General features: G+C 40.3%; 1 protein-coding gene across 3 annotated transcripts in view; it reads right to left on the minus strand.

Annotated features, from left to right (window-relative positions):
* The window catches only part of BMPER (BMP binding endothelial regulator), a 147,960-nt gene that overhangs the window by 67,450 nt on the left and 60,239 nt on the right, over positions 1-20,271 (minus strand). For all 3 annotated transcript variants that reach the window (XM_066192400.1, XM_066192396.1, XM_066192401.1), the window contains 3 exons: positions 5,661-5,760; positions 2,295-2,404; positions 1,519-1,659 (listed from right to left, as the gene is read on the minus strand). In XM_066192400.1, the coding sequence (XP_066048497.1) occupies positions 1,519-1,659; positions 2,295-2,404; positions 5,661-5,760 (351 nt within the window). The remainder of the gene's footprint in view (positions 1-1,518; positions 1,660-2,294; positions 2,405-5,660; positions 5,761-20,271) is intronic.

A 20,271-nucleotide genomic window follows, 5' to 3' on the forward strand; every position in this document is an offset into this window, starting at 1 on the left:
TCACCCACTTACAGCCTTATGCTAGTCCACTTAGAGCCAAACTGTGCATGTTTTCTGTTTACAGGGCTGCTGGGAAGGAAGGGTGAGGATAGACCTGACAGGAACAGGCAGTTCAACCAGACAGCTGTGAATGATTATGTGCCCACCTCAACATGATGTTCTGACCAGAAACAGAAACAGACTATATCTGAAATGCCAAGGAGCCTAACTTATTCAGCTCAGCTTACTTCATCAAAGGCTGTCTCTCTCCTATATATTTTTTTGTTTCTAGGGCATGTTTCTATTGCCTGGTGTTTCTGATGTTCTTCAGTCTCTAATGACCACTCACCAGGCATTTGCCAAAGTACGAGAATACATCACAGCTGACTGCATGCAGCTGCCCTGAATTTTTGTCTTACAGCTGGTTTTGCACAGGAGTGCAAAAACACATATGCTATGCCCATTCTACCTGTGTTAGACCATTGACTTCAACAGAGCAACACTGAATTTACTTTTTTTCACACAGGGCCAGAAATGGATGTACTGTCTCGTTATTTTTTCACACTCCATATAATACTAGTAATATAATAAAATCTTCACAAGAAGCAGAATATTTTAGTTGGGTGCCTAAGAAGTAGGCATTTGTTCCTGAAGCACAATGGCGCCAGTGTGAAAGTGCCAATCAGATGGAGCATAGTCTCAGCGTACAGTAGGTTCACATGTAATTTCCAGAATAAACACTTCTGCTATGTACACAAAAGATGGAATAAATGGGAAGCAATTCTGGCTGAGCAAACCAAGTATTCACACAGGACTTAACATTTGATCTGATTCAAGGGTCTCCTAATTCACAGATGGCCCATGAGGTGACAGAATCTTTTTCTGACACAGTGTGAAAAAAAGCTGCACCACTTGGAAAAACAAACGGGGTCTCAGAAACAGCAGAAGTGTTCTGCAGGGAATCCATTGTGATTTGAATACATTGGGTGAGAGTGCAGTAGGTAACAGTTATTACATGGCTATCCCAGTATAAGATGACAGGGGTGCTGTCCTTAGCAGAGAAATGTAGTAAATCAAGTAACTTTCAGCCAAAACGAACTTCACAAAGCTCCTGTTGGCTCAGTTATGGAAAAGACTCTTTGTCTCAGCCGATAAAGCCTACATACCACTCAGAACATCTCCTCCATGAGTATCAATGTTTGTTTGAGAAAGCAGAGCATTAGTATTTCTTACTAAAATGTGTCAATTGTTATGAAACACCAGCTTGAACCTCTACATACATACAGAGGGGGAGACAACATGTAACATTCAAGGAGGAACTAATCTTTAACTGTTGATTATCAGCAGAATTTACGCAAACTCAGAAGAAAAAATAAACAGACGGCAAATTTTGCAAAGCTTTGCCTCTGAGTTGTTCCATCATAACCCTGGATTGTGAGAATTCTGCTAAAAACAAGCCACAATACTAATTTACAGCAAACTCATGCTACTTTGGCTATTAAAATGGCACCTACCCTTGAGCCACACCTGAAACCTTACCTGGAAGATCTTACTGCCAAACTTGCACACTTTCACCTCCTGAGGAGAGATATATGAGACACATTCCTTGCAGCAGTGGTCTTTGTTTTTATCGCATTCACCAGGAAGTAAGCACTTCTTCTTACATACCACTGTTGAATCCTAGGTACAAGGGTGAAAGGAAATCATAAAATCATCACCAAGATGTCTGTGATCCTGTGAGCCCTTATATAATTCTGCTTGCTCAATCATTGCATCCACCCAAGCTACAGGCCAGCTGCTTTGAAAAGGGCAGCTCAGAGAAAATAAGTATTATTTACAGATAAAGGGAATCTTTAATGGTCTATGAAGCTAAAGCCCAGTTTGTACTTCTGTTGACCTGCAAAGTCTCATTGATTTGGTGGCACTTACATTTTTTTGTTTTGGTGTTTTCCACAAAAAAGTGTAAGTTGTTGCAGTCAGGTTAGGGAACTAAATAAAAAACACTGACCCTCAGCAGAAACATGGTAATTCATCATTTAGAAACTCCTCTTGCATTCTAATGCAGTCTTAAAAAGGACCACATAATCTGAGCAACTTTATTTTGCATTACACAGGGTCAGGCATCATGTCTTAGCTGAGGGAGTCAGTAAGGTTTTAAACTTTCCTAGCACAACTGCAAGTGCTCCTCAAATCAGATTATTTGAGACCACACAAGATGCCAAAGAACAGTATCAAGCTTACAATTCCACAGCCCTACAAATTACTGCTATGCCAGGCAGCCATCAGCACACAATATCAAAGCACTATGGACTTACCTTGCATGTACACACTGTGCAGTTGTCGTACATAAATGAGGAACCATTATCATACACATTACTGTGAAAGAGGCAGCTTCCAAATGGGAGGTCAAACACTTTCCTCTGTCCTGAATATAAACAAATAGTAATAGAAACAAAATGTGGTTGAAAATATGCCACACTGTCAACAAAAATAGTAGGGCTTATTGCCACCAGACCAAATTCATGTACAATGTGTCATTTCCTACGTGTTTCCACTTCAGTATGAAAAAAATACGTACTTTTAACAGTTCACTACTCTTTTAGTACACATTCATCTCTACAAATTCTACTGTGGGATGGAATATAAATGATTTATGGCATGTTTATATAGGAAAAATCTTTCTTCTCCTTCTCATCATAAAGTGCACAGTGCAGCTAAAGGAATAAAAAGTAAGCACTGCAAACTCTTAAGGTAGGTACACTTAAACTAGTTTAAACAATCTCTAACTTAAAGCAGTAACTTAACAAACAAAGCAGTCTTAACTTCTTTTACCATATCTACCTCAGGGGTTCACAGCAGCCAAGCTAAATCAAACCAGTGACACTGATCCAAAAAAAATCATAGGTGTTGTCCAGTCTCATTAAGATAGCTTGGTGTACCATGTGTTCACAAAAGACTGCAAGAAATACAGGATTTTCCATTGTTTATGAACAGAATGAAGACAACACAAGGTATTTAGTTTCCATAACCTGCAAATTATTGGGTTATAATGGGAGCGAGGCAAGGGTTTGGGGCACTATACAGGGAAGGCAGCATCAAAATCAAATCCCTCCTGAAGTCGTGCAATCCTGCAAGCACTTTTCAGACCCAAGTTACAACACAGTCTGCACTCCTGTAAGCTTGTCTTATTTCTCAGCTTCTTTCCCAGTAAGTTATTTTTAAAAAAGAGACCATTACATTCATGAACTCTTCACAAAAACACTATACTTACCTTCCTAATTTTGAACTGCCCTGTTTACTTTTGGAGGCAGCCAACTAATAAATTCTTTTATGAGTGGTTGTCACTCTCCTACCTTATAATTTCTGAGGTCTAATGTTTAATAGGCATCAAATCCAAGGTAGGGAATGCCCACTCTAAGTACATACTAGAAGTAATAAATACTAGGCCAGTATTTTAACTTTCAAACCAGCAGGTCTTGGCACACTGTAATTCCTTCCTTTTTCAATAATTCTTGATAAATGAAGAGCATCTTTAAAAAAAAGTTCCATTTTCCTCTCAGACATAAGTGAACAAAAGGATAAGCACACAGCAAAATCCACTGGATTTGCCTTCAGTTTTTACAAATTGAATGTTAAACAAAAGTTATTAATTAATTGCCTTTGTTCAATTAGACACAATTTAAACATCCCTCTCCTGCAAATTAGCTACTCAGAATTAACCTGTGCTTGCATAGCCAGCCTTTCTTCCACAGGTCTAATTTCTGTTGCAAGACTGACATAAGGAATCAGCTGAGGATGCTCAGTACCCCTAAAAGGAACTGCTCTACATCCATGCACTACTTAGGGGCAAAGCCACGCCACAGTCCTGCCTGTAAGCACACTTCTGCTGCTCTCTGTGAGGTCAGGACTTCAACTGCAGAGCTTGTGGCAGCAAGTGAACAAAAGTCCAGTTCTCTCCCATATCCTCTTGCCATGCCTTGCAAACTGCTCAGCACAATTCTGGGTGGCCAACCCAGTTCAAATAGTTGGTTAAAAACCACTGTCAAAGGAGGCACCACTTTAAAAGATGTGGTGATGAAGATATTGGCTTAATGGTTGTCTTTGCTGGCTCATAACTACTAGTTAAACTAATAATTCAAGTCCCAGTAGAGTCCACAGCATTCTTCTAAGCTATGTACGCTGAGTATCAGGAATTCAATTGCAGGGAGGTCCTCCACATGATATTTAAAAACCATGCCTCAGCATCCCTGGAAACTTTTCTTTTTCCTGACTGCCATGCAATGTGTTACTCATCCCCTGGCTTTACCTCCCCACCAAAACTTTTAACACTTCCCTGTAAACAGACATAATCTATTCCCCGGTATATGACATGCTTTAGAGTAAAAACCACATAAAATGAAATTCATTATTATTACTGTATTTGTTTACATTCTAAGGGAAAAAAGAAATTGTAGAAAGATCCCCTTGAAGCAGTCAAAAATTAAAGCTACATTTTGAATGCCTAGTTCAAGGAGGGGAAAGTTCAGTCAGGAAAAGCATGGGGAGGAGAGGACAAGGGGAGTTTTCAGAAGGAAAGGAAAAATGTCCTAAGCCAAAAACAGAAGCACAACATTTGGACTGTTCTCCTCTCCATTTCATTCCTCTACTGCATTACTCTCTGGTACTGTGGTTGAATGTTCCAGGCAGGCATTTATCTATCTGTAGCATTTCTCAATTAGCAAATAAATAAATTCAGGTTTGCTTCAAGCAGTCAAAAATGTCAAGTATTATCAGAACCCGGAACTCTATATAGCTTTCCTGGCTCCAAGGCTATACATCTCTATATCCCTAACCTATACTGTTGAAAGATTTCAGACAAAAATATAGTCAAAATTACAAAAAGTTTCCGCTGAAGAACTGGGAGTAATTAGCTCTGAAATTTCTCCAAACCTAGTTATAACCCCATAGACCACACTGAAGTCAATTTACTTGGTAGGATGTAAATGCTCCGTGCTTATGAAATAGATGGAATGCTAACCTGTGGGATCTGTGGACAAAGTAAGAGCAAAACAAACAAGTGCCTTATTTTGTCATTGCCTTGCTTGTCATGACCTGGAAGAAACAGTATTTCTTAGAGGCCTATGACTCACACTTTTAAAATGTGTTGGAAAGATGTAATTGAAAATATTCCTGGATGATAGTATGATTCCACCTTAACAAGGCAACCACGAGATGGACTCCTGGATCCATGGCCTCTCTGACAGCAGTTTCTAAAAATGCAATGAGTTCAGAAGTTTCCCCTGACCTGCGCTTCTTCAAAACCAAGAATGTAAATGCTCACTCAAGTAATAATATGAGATGGTGAGGCCTTTTTCTTGTGGCAAACTCCAAAGGAACATTCCCTCCCACCTCAATCTCCTTTGTAAAATATATAATGAAGGTGGGAAGCATCCCTGTATTCGTTCTTCTAAGCAGGGCAACTGCTCTATGTTCAAATGCTCCTCTGCAGCTGCTTCCTTTGTACAACTCACCACAACCCTAACACTGAGTGCCTGCTCAAAATCTGTGGATTACAAACTCTGACAAATAGAGTCTCTTTCACCTCCTGGAATTTAAGATTATTGTGAAATACTGGTCTAAAAGATGTTATGCACAAACATATTCTATTAATTACAAAATTCCTAGGGGAAAAAAACACTCACCTAAGCATTTGGGACAACACTGTCCAGTAGGAATGTGACTGAGGTGCTGGGGACATGAAAGAATAGGGCAGACTTCTTGGATACACTGTGTCCTTCCACCCTGAAGGAAAACAGACTCCATTAGAAAAAAATTAAATCCAGTAGCAAAATATCAAATAAATGTACACACACACACACAGAGGCAACGAGACCTTGAAAAGCCTTACCAAAGCAGTATTTGCCAACAGAAATTTCTGCTTACATCAGGCAAATAGGACATGTACAATTGTCTGTCAAGACTTTCTATATTGCTTGCAGAGACCTTGGATTATCCATATTTTTTCAATCTCTCAAACAGTGAATGTAGTAATTGAAGAAACAGTGTATTTCTATCTTATTTCTTGGTGTGGATATGATTAAATCAGGGAAAATAAAATCATTATTCATGAACATTTCCGGATGTTCCAAGAAGTTATTGAGCAATTTTTTTATATTATTCTTCATCTCCTGTGTCGTGCCCTTCTAGGCTTGTCTGGGACAGGGATTAAGTGCTGAAGCAAGATGAGAGCAGGTGTTCTTCCCCTATGTCTGTGACTTCAGAAGCCAAATAAGCCGAAATCACTTAAGAAAGAACATTCTTGTTAGCCTCCAAGACCAACTATGCAAATCCAGGTCTGCTTTCTTCAAGGGATTGAAAACCAAGTGGGTATATGAAATTTTGGGAATTAATGAGGACAAGAAAAAGAAAAGAAAAGGGGGAAAAAAAAGCAGCAAACTAGACTGGATATATCCTGGTGTATCAATGAATACCAGAAATAGAGGCAAAGACAAAAGCACAAAAAACATATCGCAGATTGAGTCAGTTAAAAGAGATCTCATTTCTCATTCTGCTCTGTTGCCTTATCACTTCATCATGCCTTCAGAATACTGTGTTTAGCTCTAGACCCTCTACCAACATGTGCTCCATATGCTTATGAGAGGTCCAGGTCGCCAAACTAAAAATCAGTCCACTTTTTTCTAAGCAAGGAAAGTCAGGTTTTTTCATCTAGCTGTCTTGCCTTATTTATCACTCAGAGCTGCAGGCTCATCCCAGCAATAAGCTTTTGCACTCCTGATGCTGTGATTGAAGGCTGATGAGCAGTTTCCTCCAACCTACACGCTGAATGGCTCTCGGGGCTCCCTGGGGAGAAATGGAAAAAGCTGTTCATTTTGAAGAGCTCTGTGCCTGAAATGATGGCATACCACTCCACTCCTAATGGCCTCAGTGAATCATGTAAAAGCTTTTACATATAGGAAGATCCATTGTTGCACAGAAAACAACATACTGACTGTACCCCCTTTCTATAATAAGTTTCCAGGCCCTGAAGTCTACCTGTCCCACGGGGCTACCAAAGCATCCTGAGTGCACATGGCTGAGGAGTGCTCGTAATTCTTTCACTGCGGCATGCAGAAACATAGAGCTTATTGTAGACTGAAACGACTGCACTAAATTAAGGGTCAGACCAGAAACTTGACAAAACTAAATTAATTCTTTAGTGATGTTCCTTAGTATGCTTAGGGAATAGCTCTGTGAGAAGAGACACAGGTGCAGAATGAAAAATAAAACAAAGAAGGGCTCTCTGAAGTAGTGCTGTGATTCACCCCAGGGAAAAAGGCTACAAGAAGCCAAAGTTCAAACTTCGGTGACAATTCAGCAAAAGAGAAAGCAGGGCATGGATGTCTCAGCCAGACTGGCTACAGGATCAGGGATATATCCATGGAAGATAATGAGGAAAGGCTGAGGGAACTGAGACTGTTTACCCTGGAAAAGTGAAGGATTCAAGGTGACCTAATTGCAGCCTTCGAGTACCAGAAGGGAGCCTACAAAAAAGATGGAGAGAGACTGTTTAGAAGAGCATCTAGCAACAGGAGAAGGAGAAATGGCTTTAAACTGAGAGCAGGCTTAGATTGGGTATTAGGAATAAATTCTTTACTGAGAGGATGGCGAGACACCGGAACAGGTTGCCAGGAGAAGTGGTGGCTACTCCATTCCTCAGAGTGTTCAAGGCCAGGCTGGATGGGGCATGGAGCAACCTGGTCTAGTGAAAGGTGACCCTGCACACAGCAGGGGGACTGTACCTAGATAATCTTTAAAGTCTCTTTCAACCCAAGCTATTCTATCATTCTGTGAAGACAAAGCAATACTCCAACACATGGTGAGCACAGGTTCTTTCTTGCAATCTTGCTACTGCATTTAAAACTCACATAAGCTGTGGCTCTGCAGAACTGCCATGGAGTTTTGCTTCTCTGATAGACTGAATCAAAGCTCAGGCTTCGCATACTATTGAGATGTTGCCTTTGTAGCCTCTTGCACAGATATCTTTACAAATACAAAATGCCATGGATAATGTAAAATATTTTCTCACTTCAGCTTTTTGTTTATAACTCCTGCCTTACTTTTTGTACTGCCCCTCTGCACAAAACTAAGACTAGTTCCACCTGTCTCTTCACCCCACTGCTACTCCTCCTTCCAGCTGGAATGCTGTTTTTTAACACCAAACTATTTTCTAACTTGCTGATGCCCCAGATAGGTTCTTCCAGGCTTGAATGTTATGCTAGTACAAGTTCAAAACCAGTCTGAAACGAACCAACCTGTACCATTTAAAGTAAGAATAATTCTACCTGCCCTACAGAACATAGAGAAAATTCATTGGGCACTCACTGAATGTTAAAACACATACAATATTTCTATTTTTCTTTAAAGTCTCAGTCATCGTAGTTCAAGACTCACAAAGCATTCAGAATACCTGTTTTCAAAGCAGCTGGTGCAGGCAGTGCTTTAAATTGCATGGAATAGAGCTGAGTAGGCAAAAAATGCGTGCAACAAAAGTTCAACAAAAAAACTCAAAATCAATGGAAAAAAGAACTCAGGAGAGGAAGAAGATTGGCTTTGGATGACCTAAGCTAGGATGGGAACTGCACAGTGAACACCTTTCCTCTTCCACTTCTCAATTGTATCTACAGCTCACATTTCCTTGTATGATATCTCCCAGGCAGCCAGAATGCTCCAGGTCAGAAGCAATGCCCTCTGGTTGTTCCAGTAAAACCAAACGTGAATTGGAAGCCAGCACTGACCAATAAAGTACAAGTTACATCTGCTTCCTGTGATAAATGCTATTCAAGATCTAGGCAAATAAATCCTTGAGCAATAGTTAACATGAAACTTTAATCAGAGAAGGCTTCTGCAGTTTACAGTCTTCTGGAGGTAACAGATTTTGTAAGAAATTTACTGTCTACAAAGAAAAAAATAACTTTCCACCTTGTAGACAAATAAAACCACTGTACCTCCTGCTGCCACTTTATATCTGCAAGACAAACCAAAAGGCTCAGAAGCATCAGCTCAGCAAGTGGTGCAGACTGAAGTTTTGTCTTGTCTAAGCAATTTTCTCAAGAGACAAGAGAGGGGGAGATGAAACAGCACTTTGTAATGCTCCCAGGAGAGGTTCATCTTTGAGAAAGACAGAGAACAAATCCTTCTTTAAATGAAAGCATGGAGCTGGTTCATCTAGACACCCATTTACTTCTGCTCAGCTCCTACCTGTTATGATATTTTGCTGTTCAATAAGGACACAAGTATCCTTACAGGATAAGGATAATGGCGGGGTTGAGAGACACACCCATCCAGGCTGTGACCAACTGCTGAACACACCGGATGGAGGACAAAGGGCAGTTTCTGGGTAGGCTACTCACATGCCTGGTGCACAGTATTCGTGCAACCTGTGTGCTGGGATGGATGGAGAAAAAAGTGTCTGCAGAAAAATGTCTGCAGGTTGGGAGTCTGTTGTAATTAATCCCCAAAAACCTTGGGCTTCATCTACCGTGAGGGCAAGAAAGTGATCACCACCAACAGCTTATCTTTAGCAGATTTTTAAAGAATTCATGAAATCCCAGTAGGACAGAGATTTCCACACTCCCAATTTGTTTGCTACTGATAATGAACATATCTAAACTTAATCATGTTTCACATACATGTTATTTAAAGTTAAAGGTTAACATCAGTATTATCAAGAACAAGGTTTTTGTGGCCAAATTATCTATTTGATTTTCAGGTTTTATCTCTGTGCTTTAGAGAAGCTATAAATCATCTTAAAAAGATTCTTCCTTAGTTTTTCCCTGTGTTCACCTTGCACTTGAAAGACTGCTCATCCTCTAACAGAAGTAAAATTTCCAAAGATTTTGCAGAATATTTTGTCCAAGTGCTGACTGGCATTAGGATTCAGTGGATTGTAAACATTTATTTTCAACTTTCACTCTGGAAGAAGTGTGAAAGGTTTTATTTGCTACCAGTGAGCCTATCTCTGCAGGAAAAAAAAAAAAAAAAAAAAAAAAAGGAAATATCAAAATAACATTTCTCTTAACTCTGGGATACATATTCCAGACATTAGGAGCAAGGTCAGACGCACACTGTAGACTCAGCAGGGCTGTTGTAAGAACTAAGACAGATGTTCAAGGCTGTCTCCAGCTCTGAAGAAACATTTTATGCCACCAGCATGAAAAAAAAACTTTGAAAGTTCAACAGGGTCACTACTGAGCAAGTCTCCCCCATGCCAGTGGCAAGAGAAGCCAAATAAACACACAACTGTGTGACTGTTTGTCTTCAAATACTCTGCCCCAGTGCAACTAACTACAGTCATCATGAGTATAATAAGAAACATCATTTCTGTGACAGCAACGGCATAAAAGGCAATGAACAGGCATTTACCTATAAATTGGCATTTACCAATAAAGAGATGGACATATTATTTAAGATTCAGATAATAATGAGTATTACCATTCTGGAATTAAAAAAATATTGAGGCACTCCAGGACTTGTTTCATTACACCACATTGGTTTCCTAGGTGAACTGGATGGTGTGTTGCCTTGCATACACCTGGTGGCCTCCAGGAGCTCTGCCTGACTTATTAACTACTGTGTGATAATAAAGACTTTGAGACCACCTCCCAAACATGTACTAAAAACATAAACCAGGTCAGCAGCACGTACTATGCAAGCATCTCCAAAATGCTTATGGAATCACACGCCCTGAAAACTCATACCTTGAGTTTACAATCAGATTACAGTCCCTGATGTGCCATGTAAATAGACCTCAGGTACAAAAGGGAGAGGACACTGTACTTAGAGTGTGGGTTAATCTGGAAATTTAATCTGGAAATGTGTTCTCTCTCAAATCAGATGAAAGACTCCACTTCTTGTAAGAAATATGGTGCAGCATGGGGTGGACAGCCTCTGGAAAGAACTTCACCCCTACACAGTATTTCAGGGCCCCTGAAACAGACATGTCATGTACAGTGAGAGTTCCCTGGAAGGGTGACAGGAGGAACAAGATTTTTAGGAAATGCACAAAGCAGCAATACAGTTCTCAGCATAAAAGCAATCACCACATCAATCAGACACACAAGCCAGAGCTTCCCACATCCCTGCAGCCTGATCTATTGTCTAGATTACAATTTTTAAAATGCCTCTCTAGAAAGTGTTGGATAAAATTCAGAACAGGGAGATCTTGAACTTCAATTCAAAACAGCAGGTATTTATACTGTCTTGTATGTGCCAGATTTTTAAACTCTGGATCTAGATTTTAAGGCTTTAGAAAGTGGCCCTGGTGACAGTCTAATGTGGTGTCCTAAGAACTGCATGTGAAGCAAACTCTACAGAGCTCACATACATTCTAATACCAGGTCATACAGATTAGTGTGGATATGAAAAAGTCTTCTTAAGTTTCTTAAAAATCACCTAAAAATCTATACAGATTAGATAAGGTAAGACACAAGATTCTTATGAATAAATTACTAAACCAACTGTGGGGCAAAGCAAAGGCACAATTCTTGAAATTATTTCAATTTTTAATCTCAGTCTGATGCAAAGGCATTCATTGACACAGCAAAAGAAGCATAAAAATTCCATCAGTTTCTAGCAGGTAAAAGTTTGATTTCCACCACCTCTCCTTCCATACACACCCTTATGATACAACTTATTAGGTGTACAGTCTGTGTCATCAACAAGCTGCAATAACAAAAAAGTCTGACTAGTTCTCTCCAAATGATTTAAATTCATATTCCTGAGTTCCTGGCAAATTGCAAGTGCAGTTGCAAAGTGTCACAGAGTTAGAAGATCTTGACCTAAAACCAAGAACCAAAACGTCTCTCTCTTTTGGAAGTTACTGTGTATGTTGTATCCATCTGCTGAAGGAATAACTACATTAATTCATTAATTAGTCATTTAGGATGGATAGAAAGAGGGCTCTAAATATTGTTATGTGTTCCAAATTATGTGTTATGTTAACCAAATATGGTGTGTACAAAGTGATATGTAGGTGCCAGGTCTGTCCAGTCTTGCCATCTGTTCCAGTTCACAAGAGCCACTTCCCCTGGAATTGGTTCGATTAAGAAAATAGATTTCTCTTCTGTAGAGAGAAGTGGGTTGCTGTTTGTTGAAATATCCCAGCATCCTCCCAGAGACAGAAGTACACTCTTCTGGGATATAGCTCTCCACTTTGAAATCAGACTGTTGGGGAGCTGCTGGTCCTGCTTCTTTCAAATTTCACTAAAACATGAGTTGCACTGAGCGTCCTGTGGGAGGAGGTGGAAGACCAGGGTATTTACTGCCTTAGGTGAAAGGGACCATTCTGCAACATGAAATTATGGGTTGCACAGTAACTTTCTTTAAGGTATGCACAGGCAGAGACTCTGGTCCTAAATTTCACAGTTGCTGGAACTGCAGAAGGGCTCCTTGGAGGAGGTCACAGCACTCTGCTCTCAGCTGGGGGACAGTGCAACCAGCACTTGGCCACATTTCTCCCATCTAATAGCGCTATGCGGAAGTGTTGCTGGGATGATATTGCATCTGGCTTCACAATCCAGCTGAAATCAAACAGTTCACTGACCCAATAGCCTACTTGCAAAGTCACACAGCTGAACAGCCAGCAGCCCTCTCCCCTCCAGGGCTTCTACACTGAGCTCTTGGCTCTGTTGAAAGTGATGTTGTAAATAGCACCCCTCCACCTGGAAGCCCTGAAAGGTTTAATTGTAGTGCATGCTTTGTCCCTTTCAGGCTGATTTCCCAAGGAAAGAAGGCTTATGCAGGCAGAAACCAGGGACACCTGTAGTTTGTGAATCACTGACCAGCTCCAGCCACAAATGATCAAGGGACTACTCTGAAAAAGGTATATAGAGACTAAACAGCAAAAATCAAAATGACAATACGATCTCAAGGACATTAAGTTCCTACAAGTTTTTTTCAAAGACAGACTGCTGCAGAGAGTAGAGAGCCCCCAATTTCTTTCTTAGCAGGAACTCCAGAAAATATCCTACTGTGTCAGGCAGCAGCTGGCCTTCCAGCCAGCCTTCCCCAGACCTTCCGCCTTTCATTCAGTGCTTGTGTTGTGGAGGTGCTGGAAAAAAACCCAGTTTTTTGCAGATAGGACAGATCAAGTGCCATACATCTACAGAAATAGAGCTTTGCTGCTTCTGCTTTTATGGGAACATAATCTCTATGCCTAGGTTAACAGGGACAGCGGTACATAAGACAGATCTGTGTCCCACACCTAATGCACTTTCTCCATGAGATGAGGCATTTTTCTTCATGCGGTTCCTGTGTTGGTTTTTTTACTCCTAGTACCTACAAGGAGTCATGATACCTGTGTTCCAGACTGGCCATCAACTATCCTAAGTGCTGGATGCTTTCAGATGCAGCCCATATATTTGTTCTTCTGTGAGAGCCATTATTTTATTGATCCTTCTCCTGGACAGTTCAACAGCTGAGGCTTTTTTCAGGGTTAGATCTGTTTCTCTCAATAAAACGAATCTCTCCTGTAACCAGAACTGATGTGTCCCACAAACTATACTGTCATTCATTTGGTGATTTTTAATGTCTCTGAAGTTTCATCCAGAAGGCAGAGCTTACAACAATATAATCTATTCCTTCTTCTGCTTGATAGTGAGTTAAGAAAAAAAAACCCACAACAAACAAACAAACAAAACCAACCAACCAACCAACAACAAAAAAAAACAAAACAACAGTATCTCTCAAAAACTCAGAGATGGCTGGATTCACACTGCACCACAAGCATGCTTGCGGACTGTTTAATTATCCCAGGCGCTACTTCCAGCAACAGATCAACACTTTTCATATTTTTTTCTCCGTGAGAGACTATCTAAAAAAAGTTACCTTAATTTTCTCAAATTTACAACTACACTTAATGCCTTAATGCTACACAGCAGGTTAGTTCTTGCTTTCGGCATGCAGATGACTGGCCTGCATCTCAAATCCAGCTTTTCCTCTGGTATGAATCCTTTCACATCATCTCCATCCCTTGCTGCCTTTTCATTCACTTACTAATCAAACTCTTCCTTGCTGCAGGACTTGTTAAATTGATTGCTGTCACTGTGCCTTATAAAGCCCATGCTGAGTAATAGTATCAAAAGGCTTTAGGCTTTTGAAATTAAAAATAGGTAATTTTTAATAGGCAGCTACATAACAGTAATGCCACAACCACAGGTACCACAACCCCTAGCCTCCACATACCTCGGTGCTTTCTATGAACCAGACATCTTCATACAGGCTGTGCTTCCCCTTCTAATCTCCCTGCCAATTGCTGCATAGGGCACACTCAAACAGAGCCAAGGTGGGAGATTAGAACACATACCCCAGGTGGAAGAGGTGGATTTTAAGGCAGGATGTAGTCAAGTACTGCCCCAAAGGTCATACAACCCAGTGGGAGTGTTTCCACTGGTTTTCAGTCCACTTTGGATGACAGCACTCTGAACAAAAGTCCCAGAAGTTGCACAGGCAAAGGTGAAAAATGAGCCAAGATAATACTTAGGCAGGAATGGGCCAGGCAGGCAGCTGCACACTGCAGAAAGGGGGCTCTTCACCACCTTGGGGGTAAAGTGCTGCAGCTTTGTGGGGACAGCAGATGGAAAGCAAAGACATTGGCAAGGAAACAATTCTGGCACACCACTGCAGAAGGGAGTTCAGCTATTCATGATTAATTTAGCTGTTGCACCAGAGGTCTCCAGTGACTATGGAAGCTTTGCTGTGAGCCACATGATTATTTATTTCTCTTCAAAAAGGACTGTTTCTATGAAAAACTGCAATAAAACATGCTAAGCTGGAAACTGTCTGTGGCCAGAAAAACTATTAAAAACCACTAATAAGCTTCTTCAGCTTATTCATGTCCTATTTCAGATAATAAGAAAGTTAGGGTTAAATCTAAGGGACTTCCCTAACTTCAGTTATTAGAAGCAGAGCAGTAGCTCTGTAAAACAGGTCCTGGCTTCTTGCAGCCATGACTTTTCCCCTGAATCAGTTGGAGCCTGCTTTGTTTTTATTGGCATCAAGAACACATGAAGCACAGTCCGGAGAGTGTACAGTTGTGTATATACCACCAGTGCATTTGCATAACATTTCAAAGTCCTAACTCAATGCCTGCAAAACGATAGCCACTGCCACAACGTATTTATATTAAGATCATTTGCTTTTCATAAGATAAACTTGAACAAAGGGTGGTTTTTCTCCTCTTTTTTTGGCTCCTTTTTCTACAGCATAAGCTTTGTGATAGTACCTCACAATCTTTTCTTACTACATCCCACAATAAATGGTACTCCTATAAACCCTACACTTTGGCAACTATAGATGACACCCTTCACCCCCACATTACAGTGCAGTACTGGCCTCCCTTCTGAGAACAGCTTTTCCTTCTGAACAGTTTGTTCACAGAGATACAGTTATTAAATCCCTCCAGTGTCCCCAGTGTGTTTCTTGCACACACAGAATACTAGTACCATTGTGGCCCTGAGAAAGGTGACAGTTCTGACTCTCACTTCATCATCATTCTTTAAAATACTTGGTCACAACCAGAAACTCTACAGATGTCTCCACACAGCTTTGCCTTAGAGCATTAGTTTTAAATAATTCCCCTTAAGTTATCTTCAGGAATAAACTGCAAGACTTGAGTGAATTAAATCTCCAAATGCCCAAATTCTGACATCTGGCGTTTAGATACAAAGTAAAGATTTTCTATTCAGCAGATACTTTCTTGTAGACAATATGAAGGTCATTTCATGGAATGGATTGGAACTTTGGGGTATGGGATGAAAATGAGTAAAAAAGGTCATAAATAAAATCAATTGGGGTTATTCTTGGGAGAGCAAAAAAGCACACAATTTAGAAGCAGGTACCTACACACCTTAACTTTGAAAAGCTGTTACTAGGTCAAAACCTACCAGAATAGTTCACATCAAATCACTGTTCCATTCACAAGCAAAGAGAACACATCTCCTGTGATTCAGGGCAGTGAGGTATTGGAGAGGTTGAGATTTAATCCTTCAACATCTATTTCTACAATTTATGGATGACCTTGCCCCAAGGTCTGATGATATAGCAAACTGGTATCTGAAGAACATCTATGATAAAATAAATCATACTGTTGTAGTAGTAGCAGTGACATTGCTTCTAGCTTTTTACAAGACCTTCATACATGCATCTTAAATGTTATGCTCCATGTATACTGGTGAGGTAACCTCAGGAAATATAGGATTACATACACACTGCTTCCTTAATGCATCCATCAAAGGTTTTTATTAACAGGAGATCCTGTTTGTCCTAGGCACTTAGCAAAGTGAGTTAAAAATACACTTTAAAATGTTAGGTGAGAAAGAGGTAAACTGCAGCTCACTCAGATGATTTCTTGGAAAATAAAGTTTCAGAAAAACTAGGCTACTTTTATGAAACCAGTAGGTTATGAAACTATTCCTACAGTGAAGTAGTCACAGGGGTAGCTTCAATCTACCCAAAGTGGTATAAGACTAGAACTCACTGTCAGCCAGTGGGACCTATCTATAGCAGTATCTGCAATAGTATAGTGCATAATTCCACTGCTTTGTACTACATAGAGGTGTCCATCCCCAGAGACGTGACTTGGCTCTACTCCAGGGTAGGGCACACTCTGGCTTGTGATCAAGGTAAAGGAACATGTTTTAATCTTAAACGCAAGCCTGAGCAATGGGTGCTGAGAAATCTGCAGTTCTCCACAAATAGCCTTGGGAAGCATTTTGATTAGGAATCATTTGCAAGTCAGAGTTCCTCTGCCACTTCCTCCTTCCTCCAGGGGTAATGACTTACAGAAGAATCAGCAGCAAATTCTGATTTTGACATTTCCCAGTCCTGGCTAGCAAAAGACTGATAGAAGAATAACAGGGGTTTTTTTCTCTCATTCCTAGCTTGCAAACAATCTGCACATGCATGGGGAGAGGGTGAATGAAACCCTAAGAAATCTATTCCTCCTTTACACCCCACCATGACACACATTCAGAGATTCCATGTCTTTGCTTCCAAATTTTTCACAATGAAGTTCATATCTAGCTATTGCTGTTCCTTTATGGATGAGATCCTGTTGCTAATTATCAGCTTCTGATTGGCAGCAAAGCACCTGTAAAAGGCTGATGGCCAGGTGGCAATTTTTTCAGAGACACCTTAGGCATGGTGAAACACCTACAGCAATATTATGCCATTTAGGCATTTCTAGCACACCAGGTCTGGCTATATTTTGGGCACTCCAGCCCTTTTGGCACCTGCCTAAAGGCTTGCTCTTGGTCTGTGTCAGCCCCACTACAGCAAGCCAACCAGCTTGGAACTTATCTCCAAGCTAAGCTCATATGAGATTCCCAAAGTGGATGGCCGTACCCAAATTCTTTGCAAGGCCATATATACAGGCCATGGTCAGGCCACAGCATACAGCAAACTTCATTCAAAAAGATGGACAGAAGAGGCGGAAACACTTGTATCTACCTTTCCAATAATGTCCTGTTAAGCAAAGCACTTCAAAATAGAAGTACAGAGCAGTAAAAAAAAAAAAAAAAAAAAAACCAAAAAACAACCACCAACATAAGAACCACAAGGTTGTCTAGAAAGAAGGATTATGTTTCCAGAACCTGGTGAAAGTGGCATGTACCCCAAGAAGAATTTTTCACATCTAGGACTTCTCACACAGGAAGATCTTTCTGCATTTCACATTTCAGAAAATACATTAACGCTAAGAAAGTGGGTGACACCGCATGCAATTGGAAATGCAAATTACAATGCAATCTTGTACTTGGCTTACTGCCTCATCATAGAAAACCATTATTAGTCCCTCAAAGAGACAATAAGCAAGCAAATGAAATCTGGGGTTGGCTGCAAGTGTAGGTGTCTCCTTGGCCCTGTTAAGTCTCCTTTGTACCTTTCTAATGATGTAAAATGGTCTTAAAATCAGTGTAAAGTAACTCATTAAAAATTCTCGTAGGAAACAGAAACATACATTTTTAAGTGTAGGATTTGTTGAAGTACAGGAAAAAGGTATGTTAATTGGCCAAGCAAAGACATATTAAAAAAATATGAATTATTTATATTGCCACCATCATCCATAAACAGAGAACTTTGATAATTTACTTCTCCAAAAGCTATTGTCCTTTTTTCCCTACTCTTAATTTTACTTAACAGGCTCCTGAGATTACAATGCAGAACTCTCTTCTCAGCAAGCTTTCAGCATTTTCAGTGTTCTCAGTTGCACACACTTTCAGTTATTAACCTTCCCTCTAATCATGCAAGGTGGTTCTCTGATTACGTGAAAAAGTGTCATTTGAAATTATTCTACAGCAGAGAACAGCTACACACACCAAACTAATATTGTAAGTTAACATTAATGGCCGCTATACCTTTCAAAATGATACAATATTTTCTTACTATTTAAAAAACAGACCCATCATATATAACAGCTGCCACGTTTATTTAGATAAGTGCTCCTCCACTCTTATAAAGTGGAGACTGATGACAGATGCGTCTTTAAGGCAAAAAATATTAATTCTAGAAATGTCAGCATCTGCTTCTTTTCAGCCTAGCCTTACAGATTCACACATCATTTTTCATCCACAACGAGAGTTTCTTTTTTTTTTTCTTTTTTTTTTTTTTCTTTTTTTTTTTTTGTACAGAGAATCTGAAAACATGGGTGTAAATTACTGGTCCCAAGGCCTGACACATTTATTAGCACGTCACTGGTGCTACATGTGTTAGGTCTGATTAGACATAAAGAGCATTTTCCACTGCCCATTGCCCATGCAATGAGGAAGGCTTGCACTTTCCTGACAGGAATTTCCCACCTGACTGTTCCATTTCTGTGAATCCGAATTTGCTAAAGTTATGAGATGCAGTATGAAAATACTCTATGTAGCTCCTGGGGTCGCTGGAGATTAAAAGATATTTAAAAAACAGGATAAAACAAACCAAAAATACCACAAAGGAAAACAAATAAAAAACTCCACACAGCTGAATTCTCTACTGAATTCAAGTAATCACTTAATGAACATCACTAAGAAGCCTTCTGGCCCACCCAGCTATCATTCTATACTTCATTTGCATGTATTTAGTGCAGTAATTGTTGTTCTTTTAATCATTTACATAGTACCATTAGTAGATACAGCAGATGATTCCCTATGCCTTCCTACAAACACACAAAGAACACTTCCTACATCACAGAAGAGCTCTGCAGTACTCCCATTGCCTCCCAGAGAAATGCATTCCAATAGAAAACATCACTCAAGGATAATTCTGCACAATGAAACCATGAACAGACATGCTAACAAACAGCAATTATAAGGTGTCTGCTAACCATCAGCAACCCAAGATAAACCATCTTAGAATTAGTGAGCAGCTGCAACAAATTAGAGCTGCTCCAAGCATGGACCACACTGGCTAAAAAGTCCCTCTGGGCAAAATCCACCTACATGTTCCTAACCTGTGCCACATCATCCGCAGTGACTATCGAAGACACTCATGATCATAGCACTTGCAGACATGCTAAAGGGCTTACCACTGGAGATCCATACCTTCCTGGCACAACAGCTAGCAGCCAGGTGTTCTATTCAACTGCATAAAAAATGCCTCTGTTGAATAACCAAAAGCTGTCCTACCCCAACTGGTACCTGCTCTCCACAGCCAGCTATTTTTTATTCAGACAACGCTCAGGTTGTTATCCTAAACATTTCAGTGACAGCAAAACCTCTCCAGCATGGTTGCAGAAAAAGGTGCTGACAAATCTCTATATTTCAACAATTTGAGCTGGCCAGAGATGAGACATCCCTTCTGGCTTGCCTGCAGGCCACACTGACCTCTCAGTATGGCAGAGTGCCAAGGCAATACGTCTCAGAAAGAGCAGCCCGTGAGCTGAGAACTTGAGGCTGCCCACATCCATTATAGGGGCACTTTGTACAAAGTGCTATCACTAAATTACTTAGCAAAATATTCCCAGTTTTCCTTAGAGTGGGGCAGTGCAGATCTTCTCCTGTAAGAGTAAGTAATTTATTTACATAGGTACAAACAATGTGCTGCAGGCTTTAAGCATAAATAAAGAAGTCTAAAGACCAAGTTCTTGCCTGGGCAGCCTTATGATCAAAATAGGTAACACCAAGCCAGGGAACAAATGGGAAGCAGCTTAACAAAACTGCAACTGTGACTGCCCTGTAAGCTTTGTGATCTCTTTGTTTCCTTACAAGCTTTCTGCAATTTATCCTCCCTTTGCTCCTTGGCAAAAACATATTTTTACAGATGGGGCTAAAAATAGCA

This window comes from Chamaea fasciata, unplaced genomic scaffold (genome assembly GCF_029207755.1).
Source record: "Chamaea fasciata isolate MVZ Bird 193981 ecotype frontalis unplaced genomic scaffold, bChaFas1.0.hap1 SCAF_1, whole genome shotgun sequence".
Classification (NCBI taxonomy): Eukaryota; Metazoa; Chordata; class Aves; order Passeriformes; family Sylviidae; genus Chamaea; species Chamaea fasciata.